Below are 27,140 nucleotides of genomic sequence, written 5' to 3'. Positions count from 1 at the left end.
GTCCCTGACTCATCATCGATAAAGTGGCGTGGAGCCCCCTGCATTAGTCTGCTCCAGCCACCATAACAAAGCCCCACAGACAGGGCAGCTCAAACGACAGAAATTTATTTTCTCACAATTCCGGTGGCTGGAAATCCAAGATCCACGTGTGAGTAAAGTTGGTTCCTTCTGAGGGTTTGGGGCCGTGGTCGGCAAACTGCGACTCGTGAGCCACATGCGGCTCTTTGGCCCCTTGAGTGTGGCTTTAAGCCTTAGGAGTATCCTAATTAAGTTAATAACAATGTACCTACCTATATAGTTTAAGTTTAAAAAATTTGGCTCTCAAAAGAAATTTCAATCGTTGTACTGTTGATATTTGGCTCTGTTGACTAATGAGTTTGCCGACCACTGGAAAGGTTTCTCCCTTTGGCTTGTAGATGGCCGTCTTCTCCTGTGTTTTCACACCGACTTCCTGTCACGAGCACTCTGGCAGTGAGTATAGTCTTTCCTATGAGTCACTCGATGTCCTGACCCCCAGATAATATCAGGGGTGCCTGATGGAGGCCAGGACCCTAGGAGGTCCTCTAGGTTCCCCACACCAAGTAACAATAGTTAGCCAACACAGGTGACTATGCTGACAACTTACTTTATTACTTGCAGGTTTAATCCAAATTACAAACACAGAACACATACACACAACTATTGGGGGTTAACGAACCCAAAGTCCAAGGGTCTCAAATGTCCTCTAGTCTGGGCAGAGCGGTGGTTGCTGGTCACTCGGAGTCACAGAAGCCTCAGTGTCCAGAGGTCCAAGTCTTGCTAGGAAGGCTGCTGAGCCAGCTCTAGACAGCATGGCCCCAGAATAACCAATGGCCACCAAGCCAGGTTTATGAGCCGTCAGCAGGGCTCATCCGAAGGAGGGGGAATAGCAAGTGTCACTGTTCTTCGTTTCACGTTTATCTTTCTCCCTCATCTGCACTTGTTAGATTACCTTGTGGTCTCTGAGATTAGCCCTTGAAGTTCAAATCAAAATATTTGGCAATGTGCATGTAGATACTTGGTCATTGTTATCCCTTGAACCTGTGGTTGCCTCCCTTTTGCTGGCAGCCCAGGACTTGGCTGCTAGCCTGAACTTCTATGTGTTCAGATGACAAGGTTGAAACACAAGCTGGAGTTAGTTACACTGACTCTGCTCTCCATGTCTCCTCCTGGACAAGTCTGTGCCCAAAGCCCCCTTCTTGTAAGGACAGCAGTCATGTTGGATTAGGGCCCACCCTATTGACCTCATTTTAACTTCATTACGTTTTTAAAGACGTCACCTCCAAATCCTGAGCTGCTGGGAGTTAGGGCATCAACATGAATTTGGGGGGGAGGTGGGGCAGGACAGGCAGTTCAGCCCATAACACCTCTTTACCCAACTGGCCTCACTTTCACGAGCATGGAAATAAGGGTTGAGCCAGATTCCTCTTTAAGGCTCAAGGCAGAACTGTGTATCAACCTTCCAAATGTAGCTGAGTGTATGACTGAGGCCATGTAATCTTTCCAGGTTAAATTTTATTGATAAAGCAGAGGTCACAAAAATAACATATATTTATCTCCCTAAGTGTTTGGAGCCTTCAGTTCTGGTTACAGTGACGATGCATTGAAAAACCAAACAAATTAGGTCTTAGGACAGACAACCCAGAAGCAAGTAAATCAATACCACCACCACAACAAAAAAACAAGATTTCAAACCAAGAGAAGACAAGATTATAATGCCTCCTAACAATGTTGTTTTATTGATGCAATGCAAGGAAAACGACATTAGATTCTATTGATTCTTGTTGAGATCTAATAATATGCTCTATTCAGATCTTATTCACATACCACTTCCTCCATGGGTCTTTCTTGGGAGCTGAAATTGGTCAGTTACAAACAGAATTGGTTCTGCAGCCCTTTGAAATCACAGAAGCAGGCGTGTTTTAGAACACAAAAGATACCAAACTTTCTTTGGGAAACAAGGCATAGTTGGAAAAAATATCTCACCTTTAAACAAAATTGAAAGCACATCTAACTTTAGATTTATTTGATGACAAAGTCTTTCTCAGGGCTAATAAGTTTTAGAACCCATTTCTATTGGCACTGGTGAACCAATAAAAAATCCAGAAGGAGAGAAGTAGTATAACAATTCCGAGAAACAAGGTTGTTCTTTTTTTTTTTTTTTAAAGCATTGAATTAATGTTTACAATGTTGAGTCAAATTATTTATACATATGCTATCAGCTTTGCATCTCCAGAATTTGTTAACATTCAGAGTACGATAAATTGTACCTGACTTGCTTGTGAAAGCTCATCTTGAGAATAATTTTTTTTCCAGTGGGAAAATATGTAGACGACATGGTGGGGCTTTATTCTTCAGGTGTGCTGCCTTGAAAAAGGGTTCTGTATTGAAATAAGTTTGGAAAACATAGCCTACAACATCTGCCACTTGGAGATTCACAATTCAAGAATTCCTACAGGAAAGAGACCTGTGAAACTGTCCAATCAGAATGTCTAAGACCTCTGAGATTACAAACTCTTTTGTCTTGTGATATTGTGATTTACAATAAGAAATACAAGCATACCTTGTTTTATTGTGCTTCACATATATTGTGTTTTTAAAAAATAAAGGTAAAACCCTCCACCAGCAAAAAGGTTACAGCTCACTGAAGGTTCAGGTGATAATGGTTTTTAGCAATAAAGTATTTTTTATAGCTTGATAATTTTTATAATGCACCCTGGCCGGTGTGGCTCAGTTGGTTGGGTGTCATCCTGTGCACTGAAAGGTTGTGGGTTTGATTCCAGGTCAGGGGACAGGCCTGGGCTGAGGCTTGATGTCCTGAGAGGGGGCATGCAGGTGCAGCCAATTGATGTTTTTCTCTCTCTTCTTTCCTCTCTCTCTCAATATCAATAAAAATATATTTTATTTATAATATATTTTTATTGATTTAAGAGAGGAAGGGAGGGGGAGAGAGATAGAAACATCAATGATGAGAAAGAATCATTGATTGGCTGCCTCCTGCACGCCCCCTATGGGGATCAAACCCACAACCTGGGGATGTGCCCCTGATCAGAATTGAATCCGGGACCCTCCTGTCCACAGGCTGACGCTCTATCCACTGAGCCAAACCAGCCAGGACAGTAAAAATGTATTTTTAAAAAGACATAATGCTATTGTACACTTAATAGACTACAGTATAGTGTAAACAACTTTTATATACACTGGGAAATCAAAAAATTCCTGTGACTTGCTTTATGGTGCTATTTGCTTTATTGTGGCTTTCTGGAACCAAATCCACACTATCTCTGAGGTATGCCTGTATATATTTATTTTTTGCCCATGTTTCTGGCTCAGACCTCCCCAAACCCTTTGAAATTTCCTAAGTGTTGGGAACAACAGAGGTGTTGTTTGTTATATTAATAAGGTGGATTTTGGAAAGCACTCTGGATGGGGGCTGGTTGCCCTGAGAACAGCCAAGTGACTGGAGGGTTGGAACTTTCAGTACCACCTCCCTGACCCCCTGAGGGAGAGGGGAAGGAGAATAAATCAATTACCAGTGGCCAAGGATTTAATCCAGGGGTGGGAGACCTTTTTTCTGCCAAGGGCCATTTGGATATTTATAACATCATTCTCGGGCCATACAAAATTATCAACTTAAAAATTACCTGCTATGGTCAAACATTTAATGAACTCACCCTTAAATGCCTTGGCAGGGCCAGACCCAACGATTTCAAGGGCCTTATACACCCTCAGGCCCGATGTTCCCCACACCTGATTAATCGCTCAGGCCTATGTAAGTGTGAGAATAAACAAATCATCTTTTCTGTCAAAGAACAGTTTAGACAGCTGCCATGTTGGACTGCGTGACTTGGCAGCTGCCATATTGGCCACATGGCTTGCAGCTCCCCTGGGGGCTGCCATCTTGAAACAGCAAAGGCCAACCCCTCCCTTTGAATTAGCCAATCATGCAAGACTGTGCACCTGAGCTCCAATCAAGAGCAAGGGACAGATCACGTGTGTCAGACCATGTGTGCGCACCTTTCTATGAAGAAGTAAAGATGTTTGCCTTGCTGCCTGGCTCCCGAGTATGTTTTGTGTTCTACCAGGACCCCTGAATTTGGGGGCTCACCTTATTTCTAACAGTAAGGAAGCCTCCACAAAACCCCCAAAGGTCAGGGTTTGAAGGGCGAGGTGCTGGGTTGAGGAACACGTGGAGATTCGAGGGGGTGGTGCACCTGGAGATGATACGGAATTTTTGGACTGGAACCCAGATTCTTTGTCCGTTGGAGTCCAAGAAGGAATCCATGGACAGAGGGTGGTATAGCAAAGGTGGAGATTTATTGAAGAACAAGTACAGACTCCCACGTGGGGAGAGGGAAAGGGTCCTACCGACTTCCTGTTTCAACAGTTTATAAAGGCTGCAGTTCCTGTGCCCTGATATCCCCGTTGATTGGTCAATATTCCCTTTCAAATTGGTTACTATAGTAACTATTGAAGCCCTTTCCCTCATTGTCCTCCTATTTCCTCTGGGCTTTCTTCCTCCTTCTTGGTTTTGTAAATATAGACCTTTTTTGGTTACTTCCAGTTCCCTTGTCTTATGGAAATGTAGCTCCACCTGGCTTCCTTGTGTTATGGAAAGGTATCTTCTTCCAATCTGTAGCCCTGTGTTTTCCCATGGACCCCAATTCTAAAATTCCCTAAGCCTGTCTATATTCTCCTAAAGTTCCTGTTTCAGAGAGAAAATGGAAGCTGCTTGCCCTTTCCCCACACCTTGCCCTAGCCAGCTCTTTAGTCTGGCTGTTTCTGAGTTATAATCAGTAACCTAGTAAGTAAAAGATTTCTCTGAGGTCTCTGAGCCACTGTAGCAAATTAATTTAACCCGAGGAGGGGGTCTTAGGAATCTCTGATTTACAATTTGTCAGTCAGAAGCACAGGTGACAATGTAGGCTTGCAATTGGCATCTGAAGTGAGGGGTAGGGGGACATTCTTGTAGGACTGAGCCCCTAACCTGTGGAACCGGATGCTAACTCCAGATAGCCAGTGTTAGAAGTTAACTGAATAGTAGGACACACAGCTCCTGTCTCAGAATTTCTTGTTGGTTTGGAGAATCCGCCTCTCCATTGGAATTGGTACCAGACTCCATTTAGTCCAATAATACCTATTAAAATTCTATCAAGAAAATATCCTGAGAAATACTTACACATTGGGAAACTCTGGCCTATAGAATAAATTCCAGAATTCCATAGTCCAGCTTTCAAGGTTTTTGACCACTGGCCTCCAAGCTTCATCTCTTCCCATGCCTACAACCCCGGCCAAACTTCCTGCCCTTGGTGATAGCAGACTTCTGAGATCAGCATGTTGCCCTTTCTCACACCTAGCCTTCTCCTGGTACTGGCCGCTTTGCAGGGTGACTCCCACCCTCTTCTCAATCTGTACAAGTTCCCTCCATCCTTCAAGACTCAGTTTGGGTCCCTCCTCCTCCACAAAATCTTCCAATGTGTGTCCATCTCTGAACTCTTAATTTTGTTGATTGTTCATCTTTTGGCCAGACACCGTGTGGTGACTTGTGGCCTCTTGCACAGAGTTCCTGGAGCTTGTATTGCTGCTGTGATTGTGGTGGGTTTTGTCTTGTCTCCTCACTGAGCCCTTGAAAGCAGTGACCATATGTAGGTTCATTTAGTCCTGGTACAAGGCCTTCTGCATAGTAGGTGCCCAGTAAATAGTTGTCGGTTTATTTAATGTTTTTATTTTGATCTTGTGGTTTTGATTTCTTCTGCAGCTGGTGCTGCCTGACCTCCTGGGCCATAATGGTCATGGCCCTCAGGGTCCTTCTGGAGAGCGCTGAGTGGGTTATGTGACTTTCTAGGGCAGCCATACAAAGGAAGGGCTGGGAGGACACAGCCTCTGAGAAGGATTTGGGGAAGGGAGTGACAAGCTGATTGTGTGGCTTAAGGGAGAGAAAATTCTGGTGTCAGTTTCTGCCTCTAACTCCTCTCTGCCCTCTAGGGCCTCAGCCCAGCAGCCAGTAAAAAGTGGGCTGGGTCTCAACTTTTCCCCACAGTCAACACCAACAGTCCATGTTCCCACACTTTCCCTACTTCCACGGGTCCCTGGGGTCCTGGCACTTCCGGTACTTCGGTAATGCTACCCAGTCCTCTCTCCTCAGAATGTAAGGGGAAGTGACACTATCACAGACAAAGCTTTGGATCTGCTCTGATTCATGAAGGGAGTTGTATGGTCAATGGGAACATGGGAGAGAGTGAAGGCCATCTGTAAGTGGACTGTGAGACCTTGAGAACCTGGCTGTTTACAATCCAGGCCAAAGAGAAGCTGCTTCTACTAGTAAGTGAGCCTGGGTTGCCGACAGCTAGTGTTTCGATCTCCTGCACGTTCCCCTCCCCCTGCATGCCCTGTTTTCCTCTCTTTTCTGTACTCTCTAGAACAGCCGTGGGCAAACTATGGCCCGCGGGCCGAATCCGGCCCGTTTGAAATGAATAAAACAAACAAAAAAAAGACCGTACACTTTTATGTAATGATGTTTACTTTGAATTTATATTAGTTCACACAAACACTCCATCCATGCTTTTGTTCCGGCCCTCCGGTCCAGTTTAAGAACCCATTGTGGCCCTCGAGTCAAAAAGTTTGCCCACTCCTGCTCTAGAACCTTGTGTCGGGAATGTCTGGGGGGCTGCAAACAAAAGCACCCGCTGGCCACCCCCAGAGCGACCCATCTGCAGGTCAGATGAGTCTTAATGGAACAACTTCACTGGTGGCAGCTGGTGCGGTGGTAAAACTCACTGGTAGGCCACCACCGGTGCGCACACACGTCCTAATAAACCCGTGTCTTTCACAGCCAGCCTTACAGGTTATTTCTTTGGAATCCACAAACAACACACGGAGGTTTTCTGGGACCTCAGCACTTTGCATAACAGGAGTGAATTCACACATTGTCCTCATTAGCCACAAGTAACTTCAGGGCTTTGAGGTTGGGGTCCTGTGTATCTCCCAGGTGTTCAAGGGCTGTTGGTCCCAGTCTTCACTCGGCATCAGGACAAACTGCAGAGCTTAAAAGACTTAGGTCCCACCCCAGAGCTCCGGGCCAGCAGGTAGGGCAGGGCTGGAGATTTTGCATCTGTAACAAGTTCCCAGGTGGTGCCAATGCTGCCAATCTGAGGCCCACACTTTGAGGATCACTGGTTTCTGGCATCACCTCCTTCCAGCTCTTCCAGCCCTGCCACCGGCAGCAAATACCTCCACACTGAAAGGAGGGCTCTCAGTGATTTCAGTGGCTTTCGTTATTCTGGGGATGGTTTGACTTCCATTTAAGTCTCCTCTAGTTCTTTTGGTCAACCGATGGAAAGTGAGAGGAAATCAGGAATAAAAAGATACCAGAGCTGAGCAAATGGTAGAGACAGTATTTAAACTCTGGTCATTCAGATTGCGAAGCTCCATCTTTTATCCACTCAGTATGTTCTCTTGGAGACCCTTTAATAAAAACCAGTGTCAGGTGGAAGATAACAGTTACTTCCCAGCCTCTTTCTGGCAGGGGCTGGGGATACTTCAAATGAGATGGTTCAAGTAAACACTTACAAGCCTGACATAGAACAGCATCCAACACATTCACATGGAAGAACACCCTATTGCACAGAGATTAGAAGCACAGCTTCTAGGTCAGGGTATCTGGGCTTGATTCCTGGCTCTGCCACTTATTAGCTATGTGACTTTGGGCAAGTAAGTTAAGCTCCTGTATGTCAGTCTCTGCATCTGTCAAGTGGGGTTCAACAGAATTACTATCTGTACAATACCAAGGACAGTTCCTGGCTCATTAGAGGCACTCAATAAGTATGTGCTATGATTCCTGGTTGAATGTTTTTGTGCAAACTAAGCAGAAAGAGCCTTGTAACCCCAAACACTCATTGGGGTTATTGTGAATACTTCTCTCCACTGAAAGTGGGAGCAGGGGTCACACATCCTGGGTCCTAATCTTATCTAAAATCTGCTCCTTAATTATGTGAGCTGGAACATGGAGAAATGTTCATGATATATTTATTGGAAAATAATATGTTCCACCTGATTGGATTTACTAGTAGATAATAGTATCTACTTCTTAGGATATTTTGAAGATTATATGAGTTGAACTGTATGTTAAGGTGTTAGCTCTGTGCCTGGCATGCACGTGTCCCCCACGTGTTAGCAGGTTTTCTCAGAGTTGTCACAGCATGTGGGCTTGATGGCCACAGGTCAGTTTTCTGAAAAACATCACCTGTGAGGTCAGTGCAGAATTGCACAGGTGCATAAGCCTATGGGAGAACAGACTATCACCCTGACTGCTTAGGTTCTTGCACTCATTTGCTAGAGCAGCCTACCCGGTGTTTTATGTTTCCGGGGTAGTCATTCTCTCCAAATCGCTTGGTCCTGACGGGATTGTGTTTTGAACTGATGTGTCAAGTGCACTTATGCCTCAGATGGATTTCTTCTGGTCTTGCAACTAATAAATTTTTTATAAAGCACCCAGTTTCCTTTCAAGCTACAGAGAGGATATCCTTTTTGTACTTTTTCTGTCAAGCTTCAGATGACTGTTTACCCCTTCAAAGTAAAGCATTAGCCTCCATAGTCCTGTAAATAGGTCCAAGGTATATATTATTGAAGAAACAAGGGGCTACATGTTACTGGAGTAACAAGGAGGTACATGTTATTGGATTAATGAGAATATATGTGTTACTGGAATAACAAGTTGAAGTTTTCACTGGCACTTATGTGATAGTCCAGAAGCCTGTATCATAAGAGTTTACATTGATATTTCAGGTATTCCTAAGAGTACATAAGAGGGGAGCATTACATACATGCAAATATGTAGACCACTAAGCCTTTTTCTTCCTTTACCTTTATTTATTTTGAAAATGACATATGTTCATTTTAAAAAACGTACATCAATAATCTTTTAAAGTCAGAGATAACCACTGTTAACAACTTTCTATTCTTCTGTGCATGCATACAAATATTTCTTTCTTTATTTATTTATTTTATTTTTTTTATTTTTGCTAAAAGTATTACAAAGGGTATTACATAAGTGCCCTTTCTATCCCCCCCACCCTTGACAAACCCCTGCCCTCCCTTACCCCCCAGTGTCTTATGTCCATTAGTTATGCTTATATAGATGCATACAAGTCCTTCGGTTGATCTCTTACTCCCCTCCCTCCTGTCCCCCAACCCTCCCTGGCCTTCCCACTGCAGTTTGACAATCAGTTTGAGGCAGCTCTGCCTCTGTATCTATTATTGTTCAAAAGTTTGTAATGGTCTTTATTATCCATGAATGAGTGAGATCATGTGGTGTTTTTCCTTCATTGACTGGCTTATTTCACTTAGCATAATGCTCTCCAGTTCCATCCATGCTGTTGCAAATGGTATGAGTTCCTTCTTTTTTACAGCAGCATAGTATTCCATCGTGTAGATGTACCACAGTTTTCTAATCCATTCATCTACTGATGGGCACTTAGGCTGTTTCCAGATCTTAGCTATGGTGAATTGTGCTGCTATGAACATAGGGGTGCATATATCCTTTCTAATTGGTGTTTCTGGTTCCTTGGGATATATTCCTAGAAGTGGGATTACAGGGTCAAATGGGAGTTCCATTTCCAATTTTTTGAGGAAACTCCATACTGTCTTCCATAGTGGCTGCACCAGTCTGCATTCCCACCAGCAGTGCACAACTGTTCCCTTTTCTCCACATCCTCTCCAGCACTTGTCGTTTGTTGATTTGTTGATGATGGCCATTCTGACAGGTGTGAGATGGTACCTCATTGTTGTTTTGATTTGCATCTCTCGGATGATTAGTGACTTTGAGCATGTTTTCATATGTCTCTTGGCTTTCTGAATGTCCTCTTTTGAGAGGTGTCTATTTAGCTCCTTTGCCCATTTTTTGATTGGATTGTTTATCTTCTTTTTGTTAAGTTCATACAAATATTTCTTTTACAAAATTGGTCAGGCTGATGGTTAACACATCATCTATATCTCTTTAGAACTGTTGGTGACTTTTGGTATATATTTTCGGACTGCAATTTGTCAGTGTTTGTAGTTACAACTACAATTAAATCCAACTTTATAAAAATAAATATGTTTCTGAAATTTAAAAAATTCAATCAGGTTGAACATATTATTTTGCAATAAATATATCATGAACATTTCTCCATGCCATTAAATATTCTTCTACATTATTAAAAAATTTAAAAATAACTTCCTCATTGCAAAAGCAGCACATGTTCATCACAGAAAAGTTAATTTAGGTAAACAACAGGAAAAAAATTTTAAAGTAACCATAATCTCACCATTGAGAGGTAGTCATCATCAAACATGTTGGTGTGTGTTCTCTTAGACCCTTTTCTATGAGTGTGTATATTAGAAAAAAAAATCCTGCAGTCCATATTATTGTGACCTGCTTTTTCCAATTAATTGACTGTGGATCTCGACGTACACTACTTAAAATGGCTGCATATTCCACTTTAAGGATGTAGTATAATTTTATTTATTTATTTATTTATTTATTTATTAAATATATTTTATTGATTTTTTACAGAGAGGAAGGGAGAGGGATAGACAGCTAGAAACATCGATGAGAGAGAAACAGCGATCAGCTGCCTCCTGCACACTCCCTACTGGGGATGTGCCTACAACCAAGGTACATGCCCTTGACCGGAATCGAACCTGGGACCTTTCAGTCCGCAGGCCGACGCTCTATCCACTGAGCCAAACCGGTTTCGGCTAATTTTAAATATTATTGGATATACACATTAATTTTTTTAACCATTTAAATTATGTTGTGATGAACATAGTGGCTTAATCTTTGGGCAAATCTTTATTTCTTTCAGATAAATTCCTTCAAGTAGAATTGCTGGGTCAAAGGTGTTAAATTTTGTTTGTATTGCCAAACTGCCCTCAGAAATATTATACCATTAACATGCCTGTCAGTACTGTTCACCACAAGAAACACTGCTGATACCTTTCTTTCCATTTTTGCCAACTGAATAACCCAAATATTTGATATTTTGTGTTTAATTTTAGTATTTTAATATTTATTGGCCATTTGATTTATGAGTTGGATATGTACTTTGTATTAAGTATATGCTTTTTTTTTTTTTAAAAATATATTTTATTGATTTTTTACAGAGAGGAAAGGAGAGAGATAGAGAGTTAGAAACATCGATGAGAGAGAAACATCGATCAGCTGCCTCCTGCACATCTCCTACTGGGGATGTGCCCGCAACCCAGGTACATGCCCTTGACCGGAATCGAACCTGGGACCTTTCAGTCTGCAGGCTGACGCTCTATCCACTGAGCCAAACCGGTTTTGGCAAGTATATGCTTTCTTAATATCCATTTTTTCTACAAATACTTTTATTTTGCCATTTGCTATTCAATTTTGTAAAATTTTTGAAGTATGATTTAAAAGTTTTAGTTAATAAAATGAATTAATTTTTACTTGATAATTGCTTCCTATGGCACTATTTTTGGGAAATCCTTTATCTCCCCAGGCTTATTATAAATATTAATTTAAATTTCTAGTATTTTAATGACTTGTTTTACTTAAATCCTTTAAACATCTGGAATTAATTGACACATATAGAGTAAGGTAGAGGGTCTAATGCTATTGTTATTAAATAATCACTTTATTATTTATTTTTAAATATATTTTTATTTATTTCAGAGAGAAAGGGAGAGGGACAGAGAGAGAGAAACATCATTGATGAGAATCATTGATAGGCTGCCTCCTATATGACCCCCACTGGGGATCGAGCCCACAACCTGGGCATGTGCCCTTGATCAGAATCGAACCCAGGACCCTTCAGTTCCCAGGCCAACGCTCTATTCACTAAGCCAAACTGGCTAGGGCTATTTAGTAATCACTTTAAAGTGATTATATATTCACAGAGTTGTGCAGCCATCACCACTATCTAATTTTAGAACATTTTCATCATTTCAATGAGAAACCCTGCATCCATTAGCCATCACTCCTCATTACTGCTCCCCCTCTCGGCCCTAGGCAAATATTAATTACCTACTGTCTCTATGTATTTGCCTATTCCAGATATTTCACAGAAATACAATCACAGAATATGTGACCTTTGTATCTAGTTTCTTTCACTTAGCATAATGTTTTCAAGGTTCATCCATGTTAGCAGGTATCAGTACTTCATTTTTATTGCTGAAGAATATTCCATTGCATGGATATCCCACATTTGTTTATTCATGCATCAGTTGATGGGTATTCAAGTTGTTTCTACTTTTTGGCTATTATGAATAATGCTGCTCTGAATATTTGTGTGCAAGTCTTTGTGTGCAGATGTTTTCAGTTCTCTTGGGTATATACATGGGAGTGTAATTGCTAGGTCAGATGGTAACTCTATGTTTAACTTTTAGAGGAACTGTCAACCTTTTCCAAAGGGGAAAGTAATATTGAGAGCCCAATTTCTCCACATTGTCACCAATGCTCCTTATTGTCTGGCATTTTGACTATAGCCATCTTTGTAGGTTTAAAGTGGTATCTCATTGTGATTTTGATTTGCATTGCCCTAATGACTTATTATGCTATCTTTTCATATGCTTTTCAGCCTATTGAACATTTTTATATTTTTTAAAAAAAGGCTGTTCCCATCTTTTGCCCAATTTTATTTATTAAAAGCAGCTTATTTTAAAATACATTTTTCATTGATTTCAGAGAGGAAGGGAGAGGGAGAGAGAGAAACATCAATGATGAGAATCATTGATCAGCTGCCTTCTGCATGCCCCACACTGAGGATGGAGCCCACAATCTGGGCATGTGCCCTGACCAGAAATTGAACCGTGACCTCCTGATTCATAGATCTACACTCAACCACTGAGCCACACCAGCTGAGCACATCTTACTTAAAAAAAAAATCCTCTGATTTTAGACATAGAGGAAAGGAGAGGGAGAGAGAAACATTGATTGGTTGCCTGTGTTACGGACCCCGAGCGCCCTGACCGGGGATCAAACCTGCAACCAGGGTATGTGTCCTGACTGGGAATTGAAACTGTGACCTTTCTGTGTATAGGACAACATTCCAACCGAGTCACACTGGCTATGGCTTACCCTCTTTTAAATTGTTTTTTTTGTTTGTGTGTTTTTTTAGTGTTTTATAAAAATTGATTTTAGAGAGGGAGGAATGGAGAGAGAGAGAGAGAGAGAGAGAGAAGAGAGATACATCTATTGATCAGTTGCCTCCTGTATGCACCCTGACAGGGGATCAAACCCACAACCTCGGTATGTGCCCTGACCAGCAGTCAAACCTCGACCTTCTGGTGCACTGGAAGATGCTCCAACCAACTGAGCCACACCGGCCAGGGATTTTGTCTTTGAATTGTTAAAGTTCTTTCTATATTCTGGCTTTTCTCTTGCATTCAGTTTTTCAAATGAATTCAGACTAATTTCATCAACTTCTACCACCTTCCCCTTCTCACCTCCTAAGTTATTGGTATTTTCCAACTAAAAGTAATCTCTTGGTCTTTGAGAGTTTGTTCCTTTTCTAAAGCTGTTATGATCAAGCCTAGGCATAATCAAGGTGCATTTCGGCTCCTGTCTTTAGGATGGTCAACAGCCAGTGTCCAGGAGTCAGTCTCACGTTTAACATACGCCCGCTCTGCCATAACTGGTAAGCCAGTCCCGCTGGGACAAAGCGAGGGAAAGAGCTCCCGGGAACACCAAAAGGAGGTGGATGGGACAAACACACTTGAACAGTACATGACTTAAACCACAGAAACAAACACAATCTTCGTTTTTTGTGTTAAACTTCACCCGAGGATATTTTTTCCATTGATTTTTAGAGAGAGTGAGGGGGGTGGGGGAGAGACAATTGATGTAAGAGAGACACATTGATTGGTTACTTCCCCCACACGCCAGCCGACTGGGCCAGGGAGTGAACCTGCAACTTAGGTACGATGAGCCCTTGACCAGGAATCAAATCCAGGACCCTTTGGTGTGCTGGCGGACAGTCTAACCAAGCCGTGGGCAAACTACGGCCCGCGGGCCGGATCCGGCCCGTTTGAAATGAATAAAACTAAAAAAAAAAAAAGACCGTACCCTTTTATGTAATGATGTTTACTTTGAATTTATATTAGTTCACACAAACACTCCATCCATGCTTTTGTTCCGGCCCTCCGGTCCAGTTTAAGAACCCATTGTGGCCCTCGAGTCAAAAAGTTTGCCCACCCCTGCTCTAACCATTGAGCAACGAACACAATTTTAACGGCTACCCACAGCTGTAGGTCCTTGTTACAGGGAGCGTCAGTGACAGGTGGGCGTGGAGGAAGGTGGCATTCCTTCATCCCAGTGAAACGTTTCTCCTAAGGACCGTGCAATGTACTGTGTTCATCACAAGATGGGGGTGGGGTTAGCATGGGGTTGTTAATCGAGTCACTTCTGACTTTCCCTATCCATTGGTTAGAAATACATCACTTTTGGAGGATGCTAAACTCAGTGTTATACAGTGTCATTTATTATAATGTATTCCCTTTCTCCCTCCATTGCTAAAGTACAGCAGAAAGTAGCTTTTCTACCAGAATGTGCAATTGGTCCCCCACTTCATTGAACCAATTTAGGACACTCGATTTCCTTTGTAAAATTGATTTTTCTCTCCATATTCACATTGAGGGCCCTTTAGGTTTTCAATCTGTGAGAGCATTGTGGTGGAGAGAAGGCACACCTGGAAGTTGAGAGGGCTGGTTTCTGACCAGCTCCCCCATTTAACACACTCGCATCCGTTTGATTTTTGGAAAGTATTTTAAAGGAATCATCTCAAGTCACTTAGCTTCAAAATTTAGGTTAAAAATATCCTCCAATTTCTCAGCATTAACATATTAAAAAAAAAAGGCAGCCCCTGCCCCAATTTAAACGGCCCTGGAGTATCCGGTGTGTCTGGGGTGTCAGTAGGAGCAAAGCACATCACACTGGGTTTTCCTACCAGGCTCCAGTCCTAGATCACTCTTTGGCCTTTTCATTGATTCTTTTACATTCTTTTAATTTCACTGATAACAAAATGGGCATAAATAAACAAATATACATATGTATATAATATACAGTATACATATTTTAGGGGGCATGGTCAGTTTCATGCTTCTGCGATTACAAAACGCAGAGGCATTGATTGGTATCAATTCAAAGTGTTGCTTTAAATCATTAGTTATCAATTCTCTTGGAGCCACCCAGCATCTCTTTGGTGGGTCCACTGACACAATTTTGCCACCATTTATGAAGAGTGGTGATGTAGGGACAATGGAAGTGCACGTGACCCAAGACTACAGGAAGGAATGGGAGTCGTGTAGTCACTAATGCTCCCCATCTGTCCCAGTCCACTCTTGCTGGGGCAGAGGGAGAGGGAGCGTCTTGAAATGTGCTTTCACCGGGGCCTGAAATCTTAATGGCCTTACAGATAAGAACCCTGACATCCCGAGGCTTAGATTCCAGAGGAAAAATGGATGATAAAAACCACATAAATAGCAAGACAATTTCAGAGAGCGGCGAGGGTCATTGTGACTAGATGGTGGAGACTGGTGGTTACTTGTGAGCAGATAGTCACGAATCCCTTGGAGATGATGAAATTTAGTTGAGACTTGAATTATACAGAATGAATAGTGCTTCAAATCTTGATTGCCTCTAGTTTGGGACAAAGCTTCCACATTTAAGTTCCCTTCTCTAGTTCAGGAACACAACGTACCTTATACGACGGTTTCCCGGGATCATAGTCATTCATGAGTGATCGTCAGAATGAGCTCTGTGCCTGCTGTACCAGCTCCTAGCCAGTGCCATGCATACCCTGAGTGTCCAAACACTCGCTGACTAAATGAACGGAATAACATCTGAACATGAACTCGCGTGTCATCCTCCAAATCGCTCCGCCCGGTGTTCCCGGTCTTAGCCAAGTAACACCCCCGTGCAGAGACCTGTGTGTCAGCTCCAACGATGCTCAACCACTGAGCCGCGCTGGCTGGGCATAAAACATTTATGTTTTAACAGCTACTTTGTACGAGAGAAGATTGATTTGTCCTTCTGATGTGTTGTTTCCATAGAAGCAGGGCTTACCTTTAAAGGGAAGATTATAAAGCTACCTAATTCATGTAAAATGAGGCTTCAAGCATATCAGTGCTTAATGCTTAAGTGTTACTGGGGGACTTGCTGCAGCCATTGATCTGGCTGCCAGGCAGAGCCCGTGGCTCGCCACGTTGGAATATAATCTTTCTGGTAGCAATTTAGTTTATTCTCAAAAATTTATCTCCTTCACAAGGAGATAAAACTTCTTGGGCAAGATCACCAGAATATTAATAAATACCTTTTAATTAATGACTAGCATTGACTCCTCTTCATAATCATGGGAGGAATGGCACACAGGCATGAAACAGGCACTTTCAATTAAAGTAATTTATTGTATTCTTCCAGAATGGGCATAAAGAGCGTCTTGGGGATTGATATCACAACACAGTGTCATACACCATTCTCACCACTAGCCTTGTGTTGAACTTTTTTAAAGAACATAGTAATTTAAAAAAATCTAAATATTTACATATTAATAAAACATATATACAGAAGATTGAGACATTATTCATAGATATGGAATAATTTGCTTTTGCTAAGAAAGCCTATAGAAAGGATTTCTGAATAAAGTCTGAACAGTAGTCACAGTAAGTAAACACAAATACAATTTTAATTTACAAAATATGATTTCACTCTTGCAATTATATGATATGTATTTCCAATTTGGGGATCCATTGCACATACTCGTGAGTTGAACAGTCCCCACCCTCCTCCAGGGGTGAACACTCCATGCTGTCGCCCGGTCTTGGAAGGACGTGCTCCGAACGCGCGTGGTGTATACTTAACAGATGCCACAGTGGGAAGGTGAATGTTTCTACCTCTATTAGCAACATAGTCATCATGTTGTAATAGAGCTGAAAGGGCACTAATTAATCTTTTCAATTCCCTTGAGAAATACTTTCTTCTGAGAGGCAGCAGACCAGTTTGAAAACATATGTTGCAGAAAAACAAAAGCCCTGTTCACAGTATCTCACCAGACTTGGTGATCAGAGAGGCTGGTTTCAGGGGAGTGATTACCAGCTCGCCTCACATGTAAAAGGCTAACTAAGGGTGTGATGGAAACAACCACTCTGAACCTCCAAAAAGACAATGAACAAAAGACACACATGTATGAGGTGAGCTGTCTAGCAGTTGGATGGATGCCACAAGCCACACCTAGCACCAGCTTCCTGCCACTGTTGGTTAATGAGCTGGTCTTCAGTGGAAAACAGATTCATCCCAGAGCTCCCTCCTCACTCAGGCTTAGCTGTTCAGTGTGATGTGGCACAAGTACCTTGGACAGGGGAGTAAGGCATTTAGATGCCAGTCCTGGCCAGGCCACTGATGGGTTACCTGGCCCTGGGCAACCATGACTCTCACTCCCCAGCTGCCTCCCTTAGTCCTACTAATAAGGGACATCTACAATAACTCTGAGCTCTAACACTCTCTGACTCAATAAAGTAAGTGCTAGGGAAATGCATTAAACAGTAGCACAGTAATTCTCCCCTCTCCCCCATCCTGGGGTTTGGTGTTTCTAGTTCACATTTCTTTCAAGCCAAGTTTTGGCCTTTGGGTTAAGTGCCAAAATTTCAAGGTAATTTGCTTTATAAAATAAATGAGGTATAAATGCAGTGTTTCTAAATAAAATGGTATTTTAAATTCACCATCTTATGAAAGGAATCCAGATGAAAATATTTCTGTAAAACAAATATGCACGTGGCATGATATCTCTAAAATGAATCCAGATTTTCATTTGTTGGATTTATATAAAGTGGAGTGTAAGTGTACTAGGAACCAAATAAAATACGTAACATTAATGGAATACGTGTGTGGCGGGTTGCCAAAACACTGACCCACTCACTCGGCTAAAACCATCTGTCAAAACAGCTGGCAGGTATCAAGTAGGTAACTGCTTACTGAGTTTCTCACCTTTCAATGAGTTACTTTGTCACTGTGTCGATACCACCTTCTAAAAGGTTTTTCTTTCAAAGAAATTCATATATCACTTACCCTTATCCTATATAATAAACAGCTAATTATGCTAATTAGACCGAACAGCAGAACAACCATCCGGATGAAGCCGGACTGTGAGGGCTGAGGCAGCCGGGGCTGCGAGGGCCAAGCCCCTTGCACAAATGGTTATTTTGGGGGAACTGATGTCACAAATGATTTCATCTAACAGAGCAGGGCTATCCTGTCTCCCAAAACATCTTTTTCATCTTTTAAGCTGATGAAGGTCTAATTAATTTTAACAATTGCTCCCTTTTCAGTGCTGGAAAGTGCCATTCTCCTTTATATAGCATCTAAGCAATTTGTGTTAAAATAACTATGCTTCAAAACTCCAAACATTCACATTGAGGTTATGAACAGAAACAGGGAAGAGAGAGCTGCTTATTTTTAATGGACAATGAACTAACTGGATCAGATTTTGTACTTCAAGGGTGATAAATCAACTCTAGGAATGATTTTTAAAAGTCTTATACCAAATTGGAGGCTTGCTTATCACAGTTGACAAAGATAGTACATCAAAACTATTCAAACAGGACAGGTAAACTTCACAGAACACGCACCCTCTGCAGTCCACTGAAATGCTAATGTGGATCTTTGAGGAAATTCAAAGGGAAGAGGTGCATATGCTAATGAGCATTGTCACTAAATGAAAGTCTAGGCAGTGAAATCTGGCTCTGTGTCTTCCTTGTTTTCTCTCCTGGTGTCAAATATATTACCTACAACAGAGAAAGAAAATGAAGGGGGCACTGCTCTGAAGGCAGTTGTACACTTTCCTATGACGTGGCTAGAGGTAGTTTGTATACGTGAAGAATGTTGTGGGTGAGGTGTCTGTGTTTCATGTTTAAATCACAAATTTTTAGCCAAGACTTTAGTTGTGCTAAATAAACAATGTTAGCCATTAGCAATTTGTAATGATTATTTTTGCAAGGAAGCCCTTGAATGTGTATCACTATTAGAGAATGTCCATATGTTGTCCAGTAACAGAAAAGAGCCAAATAAAATATGATTTACCTGTAAAACAGATTATCATGCAGCTATTCAAATACATACGTGTATGAAAAATGGTAATTTTTCAATTAAAATGAAAAGTGCTTATTAGGTTAAAAAAAATCCAACTCAGCAAACAAAATTTTATATATTTGATCTCCATTGGCTAAATCAAATATAGAGAAAAGTCTGGGAGGAAAAATACCCAATAATGATTGTCTCTGGGTGGTAAAATTAATTTTACATTTTCTCCCTTACACTTTTCTTTACTAATGTTTAAAACGTATGTGAAGGAAAGCCAATTGATGACAAAGACTGGTAGGGCCAACTGAGCTCTGCACTACTCTATTTCAAATTCAGAAGCCTCCTTATCACATTTTAGAAAGCACTGTTACAATTTTACTTTCTCTATGCTCTTTTTCCCCACCACAAATTGTCCCCAAGTCCTGGAAGGTTTTTGCCATCATCAGCCGCACTCTCCACACCTGGCTGCAGGTGGCTGGCCTCTGCCGGTCCCAGTGGGCAGGGCTCTGAGGGCGGGTGTTTGTTCGCCACAACCTAACACAGTGCTGATTCCTGGGAGCTGCTCCAAAATGCTCACTTACAGGGTTGAGGGAAAATGTTTTCCCACAATAAAATCTCTATCCATTTTTGTTAAGTCTAGACACAGAAGTTTGCTTAAATGAAATGGATCGAAACAAATGTCATTTGGCTGCCAGACTATAACCCTGACCTGTTAGATTCTGATTCATACATTTACACTCTCCTCTACGCTCCTCAATATACATGAATTTGGAAGAAAAAAAAGACCTAAAGTTAATAAAAGTATTGTTAAATCTTTAACAGCTCAAATAAACACGATAAAGGAAGTCTGGCCAGTGAGCCTCAAATCCCAGGAAGAAGCGCCTGTACAAGTAAGGTGGGGTCTCCTGGGGGTGCACGCAGGAGGGAGAGGTTAGTAGTAGCCTTGTATTCAGAGAAGCCACCAGACTGGGGTTTTACTTCAGTGGCAATCAAGAGACAGGCTACTCTAATCAAAATTATTTAATTTCATTACTACAAATTTTGGGCACCAATCTGGGAATTCTTTTTCCCCTTTCCTAAATGATAAACAGTACTTCTTTTTATCATGCTGTTTAGTAGTTTGTGTTAAAATTCTGTCAAGGGTTTAGTGAAAAGAGCTATAGGGCCATTCTACTCCTGTCTTCATTATGACCTCACAGTGCTGGGCAATATTCCAGAAAGAATTCCATGAGTTTGAAACTGCAGTGGACTTTGGGGGAATTACGATGGACATTCTAATTGTGGAGACTATGGGACAGTGAGATGGAATCCTGAAGGGATTAGCACATCCATCAACTCTTGGGATCTTTAAGAAACATGCCGAGGAAAGCTGGCTTTGGCTTAGGAGTAAGAAAGCTATGCGGTGTAATGACTGGGAGTCGAGAGGCCATCAACAGCTGTGAGACCTTGAGAAAGTCATTTAGTGTTTCTGGGCCTCAGGCTGTTTTACCTGTAAAATAAAAGGACTGGATAAAAAGGAGGCATGGGACTAGATGATCTCTAACGTTCCTTCACTCTCAGGGTCCTTGAAACTCTTTTCAGTTCCATGAGGGGTTCTACATCCTGTGTTCAATTATCTCATCTGAAACATCTCTCTGCCTCCATCTTCAGGTACGGAAACATAAAGGGAAAGGTTTTCAAGTAAAAGTAATTTTTAAAAGCCCATTGTGTCAGATGACAGTGAGGATGGGCAGTGCAAATGCCCTGGGGCAGTGGGCTGGAGAGGGAGGAACCTGGACAGCACAACCAGAGCAGCATGGTATTCCTCCAAGGGGCTTCCTGAATTGCACAGTTTCATTATTCTTAGCTGCACTTGGTGAGTCTACTGGGATGGACCAAGGGTGACAAGCACTCGGCTATTCTGAGTTGTTCTGATATTCGGAGGACAGATGGGAAGGAACAGTAGAGATCATGCATTTCAATTCTCTTAATTCATAAATGTGAAAACATAGCCAAACAAGAAGAGAAATCCCTTTTATGTAATGATTATATGGTAAAACTTGATATAAGAAGGTCCTTTTTTATTTGCCCATTGACCTGTTGCATTAGCTACTCAATGGCAGAAAGCACTGCATTATTTACCTGGTTGATCTTTCTCGTTGCTCCAGTGTTCTCTGACATATGTCTGTCCTACACCTGTGAACTCTTGGTTGTCATCTCAGGGTAAGTGCTATCAATGAACACATGACCTAGTAGAGTGCTTACACAGACTAGCTACTCCATTCACATTTGCTGATTTCCATTTAAACTTACCAGCCCAGATCTAGAGAAGAAAACACTGCATTGAGCTTTTTCACTTACGAGGATTTTTTTGGGCATCTGGGTTTTGTGGGCAGAAAAATCTTCATGTATTCTTTTGAGGGCAGTCAATAGAGTCATGAGGCCAACTGAGGAATACATTGTTTGCCACATGGCTTGTGGATTAGACACCTGTCCCTCTGGCTCTCGGGGATGAACTGATGCAGGGGCAGGAGGCCAGGGCAGGAGGATATCACTTGAGAGTTAAATAATGTGGTCAGAATTATGTCTATGGCTTGATATTGTAGCAGACGCTTCAGGGAAATGTTGCATTGGGGCGATCTGGTTATAACATTGGTAATGTGCCACCCATGCCAGATGCACTGGTGTATTCAGTCACTCAGTTAAAACACAGCATTCACTAGGTGCCCACTGTGTGAAGAGTTGTGACTGCCCGCCGCTCAAAGCCCTTTGGAGCAGGTGGGAGAGGACAGGACGGACATGAATTTCATCTTAAAACTGGTGATCCCTGTTCTAAAAAGAAATGTCATATCATGTTAAAATATGTTTTAATGTCCAAAGGTTTTGGAAGGCAAAATCTTGTGACACTAATTTCTTAGGACTTGCTGTTCTGAGGTTTTTAAGAATATAAAACTGTGAGAAAAATGTAGCTTTTCATATTCACTGTGACAAATATGTCTGACCACAGGGCACTGCACACCTCTGATTGTCGTCTGGGTCTGTTACAGAAGCATTCTGCTCAAGCATCTGCATCTCTAATGTTAAAAACATTTTCAATGCATATATTTTCCTTTGCTGTATTTCCCAGTGGGTGATGAAAATGTAAATGTGTTTTACCTGTTGGTGGCAGAGAGATGCTGTCCAGTCTTTCATCACCGTCAGCTACCTCTGCTGGTTACAAACATAAAACACAAATCTCATTAGTTTCAGGGAGCACATCCATTTCACCAATACAGTCACACAATTTTAAATCTCTATTATACATAGGAGTTTTCACCTTTCTTTTCCCTTTTCAGCTCCAGCCAGCTCACATTATGGATTTTAGTGCCAATATTTAAATAAAATATTTTAAAGATAAAATAAAATCAATTTTCCTGTATTAAGTATTTTTTATAGCTTATGAGGTTTATTCTATCGATCATTGATGATTTCAGTGCTTTTCGCTTATTTACATCGGCTTAAATATCCATCCAGATTTGGGGGTGAATTGTTGAAATATGATGCATGCAGTTAGTGAATTCTTGTGGTAGATTTTTGCTTGTCGTTTCCAGAACCATTCCTGTGGGGCGGGCTTAGGAAATCTTGAGAATGACTCTTTCTTTGGAGATTACTGGAAATTCAGACCCCGGAGCTGGCAATCTAAGTTGGCATCAATTCAGTCATAAAGAAAATCAGAAGGAATAAGCACTTCTTTAAAAGAGCCATCACTTCTGTTTTAAAATGCAAACCTTTGCTCATCTCTGATATGTTTCAATCTCCTTATGAATTTTCCAAAGGTAGATCCTTCAGTCACAGAAAACCTTCCACTAAACATAAATACAGGTGCCCATATGTCTCCTGAGAACTGATGGGCTTGTCCGTCTCCCCAGTATGCTACAGGACAGGTCAAAACATTTCATCATGGCCGTCTGCATAACTTCAGCAGTGCTCCCTGTCCCAGGGCTAGTGGCCCCGTGGGAAGTTCCCTGCCTGTGTGCATGTGAGGCTAGTCAAATGAGGGCTGCATTTGTATCACCTTGTAGTGCTCAGTTGGGAAGCAAGCTAGTCCTATGTTCTTGTGTTTTGTTGCTGTTGCTTTAAAACACAATCAGGGCTCAAAGATTCCCACTCTAATCCACTCTCTCCCATCTTGTCCTCTGACTGGGACACACTGACTCAGTGACCCACCATCTGCTGACCCGCCCAAACCACCACAAAGAGAAAACGCTGAGAAGAGAAAGACCAGTCAAGACCAATTTTGTTTGGAAAAGAGTAGAAACCCCTAAAAATTATGTTGTAGATGAATATTTAACAACAAAAACATTCAAGTCAAGCAATAAGACAAATGGTGAGAATAAAATTTTGTATATAGATTTATAGATAAAATACAGGACGAATTAAAATATTAGTAGTGTTTCTCTGAATGAAAGGCTTATAAGTATTTAAAATTTTGTTCTTTGGGGTTTTACAATTATTCTGTATATTTAAAAAATAAATAACAAACATGTTATTTTTATATTTAGAAGATATTATTTTCTTCTAATTAGTTTGATTGGATTTGATAGATGAACTACATGATAATTCTTTCATTGTCTAGGACTAAAAATTTTTTATAAAGTATATTTTTATTGATTTCAGAAAGGAAGAGGGAGAGGGAGAGAGATAGAAACATCAATGATGAAAGAGAGTCATTGATTAGCCGGCTTCTACACGCCCTGACCAGGAATTGAACTCTGACCTCCTGGTTCATAGGTCGATGCTCAACCATTGAGCAACACTGGCTGGACTCATTGTCTAAGATTTAAAAGATTCTCCAGCAATAATAATAATAGCAATGCTAGCCACCATCATTTATTAGATGCTTTCCATTTACTGAGCACTTGACATACACTGAGTCATCTAACCCTTAGAAAAACCCCTCAAGGCAGGTCTGTTATTATGTCCATTTTAACAAATGAGGACACTGAGACAGAGAGGTCAAGAAATGTACCTAAGGTGACATAGCTAGTAAGTGACACTGCCAAGGACTTGACTCAGGTTTATGCTTGGACTCTTAATCTCTTTGCTATTAATCATCCAAATATATATTGCATATATGACTATGAGCTAATTTTTAAATCTTCAAGTTTCAGTTCATTTTATACTTGAGTAACTTTCTCCTCTTTTCATTTCAATTTCTTTTCATTTAGTTATAACAAAAATCAGTTCTAGGTATAAGTTGATCTTCTTTTTGTAATTAAGTTATCCTCACTTTTAAAAAGCAGGCCTATGCAATTATGTGCTTTAGTAAGAACAATATATGTAAACAAAAACATGTATAAGTTGGTATATACCAGCTGTATGAACAGGGCACAGGGTCATGGAGGAGGAACATGACTATGTTACTCAAATTTAATTATAATATCTGTCAATAACAATGACCTCACCATCTTTCTTTCCTGGTGACAAATTGTAAAATTTGGAAAAGATTGAGAAAGTCCAATGAAAATTTAATAGCAGTGACAGTTTTACTTGTAGAGCTAACACACACACAAAATTGCAATTTCAGCTCAGAGGAAATAATCTAATGAAAATGATAAAAAACCACACCAGGAAAGGAATCATTCCAGTTATAGAAAAAAATTATTACATGTGATGAGAGCCCCAAATGAATTTCTGTTTGGATTCATATAACAACCCTTCAGATCTGTATGGGGCACTTTTTTAAGAGGCAGTTCGAACCTCCTTCTCTTTGTTAAGCCCCACCCAAGGATATTTTTCCCATTGATTTTTAGAGTGAGTGGAAAGGAGGGAGGAAGAAGGGGAAAAAGAGAGAGAGGGAGAAATACCGATGTGGGAGAGACATTGGTTGCCTCTCTCATGCTCCCTGATCAAGGCCGAGGATGGAACCTGCAACCCAGGTACGTGCCCTTGACCAGAAATTGAACCCGACCCTTTTCTGTGCCGGCTGATGGTCTAACCACTGAGAACACTGGCTAGGGCAGTGCGAGCTTTCTTAAACAGTGAGCTGATTAGCTTGCCCAGGTGGAGTCTGTATCTAATTCCAGGAATTGAGCCAAATATGATAAAAAAAAAAAAAGGTTAAAATTGTGGAATATCTATGAGACACTGTTTGGATTATCATTTGGACCAAAAATAATGAAGACAAAAAGCAGGAGAGCAAGTAATATTTTTGAGAAGCCTCTGAGTTCCTATCAGTATGACAATGGCTCTAGTTCCAATTTGCTGGGGTCCCACCTTTGTGCTGCTTGAGGAGAATGAAGTGTCAGAGGATGTGGAAAAAATGGGGAGACAAAACCTATTTGGCAGGTCACTGCTGATGTGCTGGTCTGGTCTGTGTGACGGGGTTGGATTCTGTAGACACCTTCCACATTTTTTTTTAAAATCCTCACCTGAGGATATGCTTTTTTTTTTTTTTTTTTTAAATTGATTTTAGAGAGAGAGGAAGGGAGAGAGGAAGAGAGGAGGAGGAGACAAACATCAGTTGGTTGCCTCCCATACACCCCGATCAGGGATTGAACTTGAAATCTGGGTATGTGCCCTGACTAGGAATCAAACCAGCAATCTTTAGGTGAACAGGATGATGCCCCAACCAACTGAGCCACCCAGCCAGGTGGCACCTTCCACTTTTTGGATGCTAACAGAACCTGCTAGAGAGGCAGAAAAGTGCCAAGGTGCTGATCCCCAATATTTAGGCAGATAATCTAAACCTAGTGGTCAAAATGAAAATGTCCAAAATCAAATATGATGAGAACTATGGAGCAGGCCACACAATGTTCTGGGCACGTGCAAGGCTCCCCCGGAAGGGAAGGGCTGGGAGCAGTCTACGGTTTGGGACCCATTCTGTAGAAGCAGGCATGGGCGTGTGGAAATGAGCCTGTGTCATGTGGTTGAGAAATGTGTTCACTGGTCAGTCTGTTTGTGGGACAGAGAAACAGGAATGGGGAAAAAAGTCCCTACCGTGTGCATGTGTGTTTGTTGGGGGGAAGCGGGGAAGGGAATAGAGACCAGAACTCATAATAATTTGTCTTAGCATCTGAAATAGGAAAAAAAGGTGTGTTTATGTATAAAATATATAGTTTGGGGGAACAGAATTTAAATGGATCTTCCTATTTCAGTCACGTGGCCCACTGCCAGGAAGGCAGTTTCTGTGTCTCTGAGAAGAGGCCTCTTCAATACACTCAGCAGACACTCGACAGTCTCCCCACCATCTGTCTTCAATGTTTCAGGTGCTTCAGGGACTTGTAATCACCTCCAGCCATGGGCACATGTTTTGTCCACAAAGCCCTCTCCTTCCTCTCTCTGGGTTCCTCTGCAGCACCCAGGTTAGTAACATCAGCATTCTGGACTTACAGTTCTTGTCCCTCAAGCCCCCAAGGAGCTCCAAGCATTTCTCCCATTTTCCATTTACCTTACCAGCCCATGTGAGACAAGAAGGGACTGGCATGCTTCTGTGAATTCTGAGGGGAAGACTGTGCTAGCCCACCTCAGACTAGAAGCTGGTGGCACAGTTAGGGTGGTGTGTGGAGAACCAAAGGGTAGCTGGTTCTTGCTACTTTGGCCCTTTGCCTTTCCTTTGGGCTGAGTATTAAATTTAAGTCTCTTCACTATGACACCTTCAGATCTCTCTCAAACCTGAATATTAAAGTTAGTGTCCCTTTTAGGGGGATCAACAATTATCCCCTGTAAATCAATAGACAAATGGAAGTTCTTACATACCCAACAGTCAAGATTGCCAAGGCAGGATTTAGGCAACACAAGACCAACTTAATACTAGCGCCGAAACCGGTTTGGCTCAGTGGATAGAGCGTCGGCCTGCAGACTGAAAGGTCCCAGGTTCGATTCCGGTCAAGGGCATGTACCTGGGTTGCGGGCACATCCCCAGTAGGAGATGTGCAGGAGGCAGCTGATCGATGTTTCTCTCTCATCGATGTTTCTAACTCTCTATCTCTCTCCCTTCCTCTCTGTAAAAAATCAATAAAATATATTTAAAAAAAAAAAAAATACTAGCAACCACACCGCTCAGGCTACATACTTGAAATTTGAT

The 27,140-nt window shown here is 41.6% G+C and overlaps 1 protein-coding gene across 6 annotated transcripts in view; it reads right to left on the bottom strand.

The window, feature by feature from the left end:
* Nucleotides 1-16,435: 16,435 nt before the first annotated feature.
* The window catches only part of BEND7 (BEN domain containing 7), an 80,177-nt gene continuing 69,472 nt past the window's right edge, over nucleotides 16,436-27,140 (bottom strand). For 3 of the 6 annotated variants that reach the window (XM_070428304.1, XM_070428324.1, XM_070428318.1), the window contains 2 exons: nucleotides 22,232-22,285; nucleotides 16,436-18,801 (listed from right to left, as the gene is read on the bottom strand). In XM_070428304.1, coding sequence (XP_070284405.1) covers nucleotides 18,740-18,801; nucleotides 22,232-22,285 — 116 coding nt within the window. In that variant the 3' untranslated portion in view covers nucleotides 16,436-18,739. Of the gene's footprint in view, nucleotides 20,586-22,231; nucleotides 22,286-27,140 lie in introns of all 6 variants that reach the window. The other 3 variants (XM_070428308.1, XM_070428313.1, XM_070428315.1) reach the window with 3 other exon arrangements.

The sequence above is a fragment of the Myotis yumanensis genome, unplaced genomic scaffold, assembly GCF_028538775.1.
Source record: "Myotis yumanensis isolate MYYU_CA2020_CCGP unplaced genomic scaffold, mMyoYum1.0.hap1 SCAF_1, whole genome shotgun sequence".
NCBI lineage: Eukaryota > Metazoa > Chordata > Mammalia > Chiroptera > Vespertilionidae > Myotis > Myotis yumanensis.
Note: the sequence above shows the minus strand (reverse complement) of the source record. Positions and strands in the feature narration are given on the sequence as shown.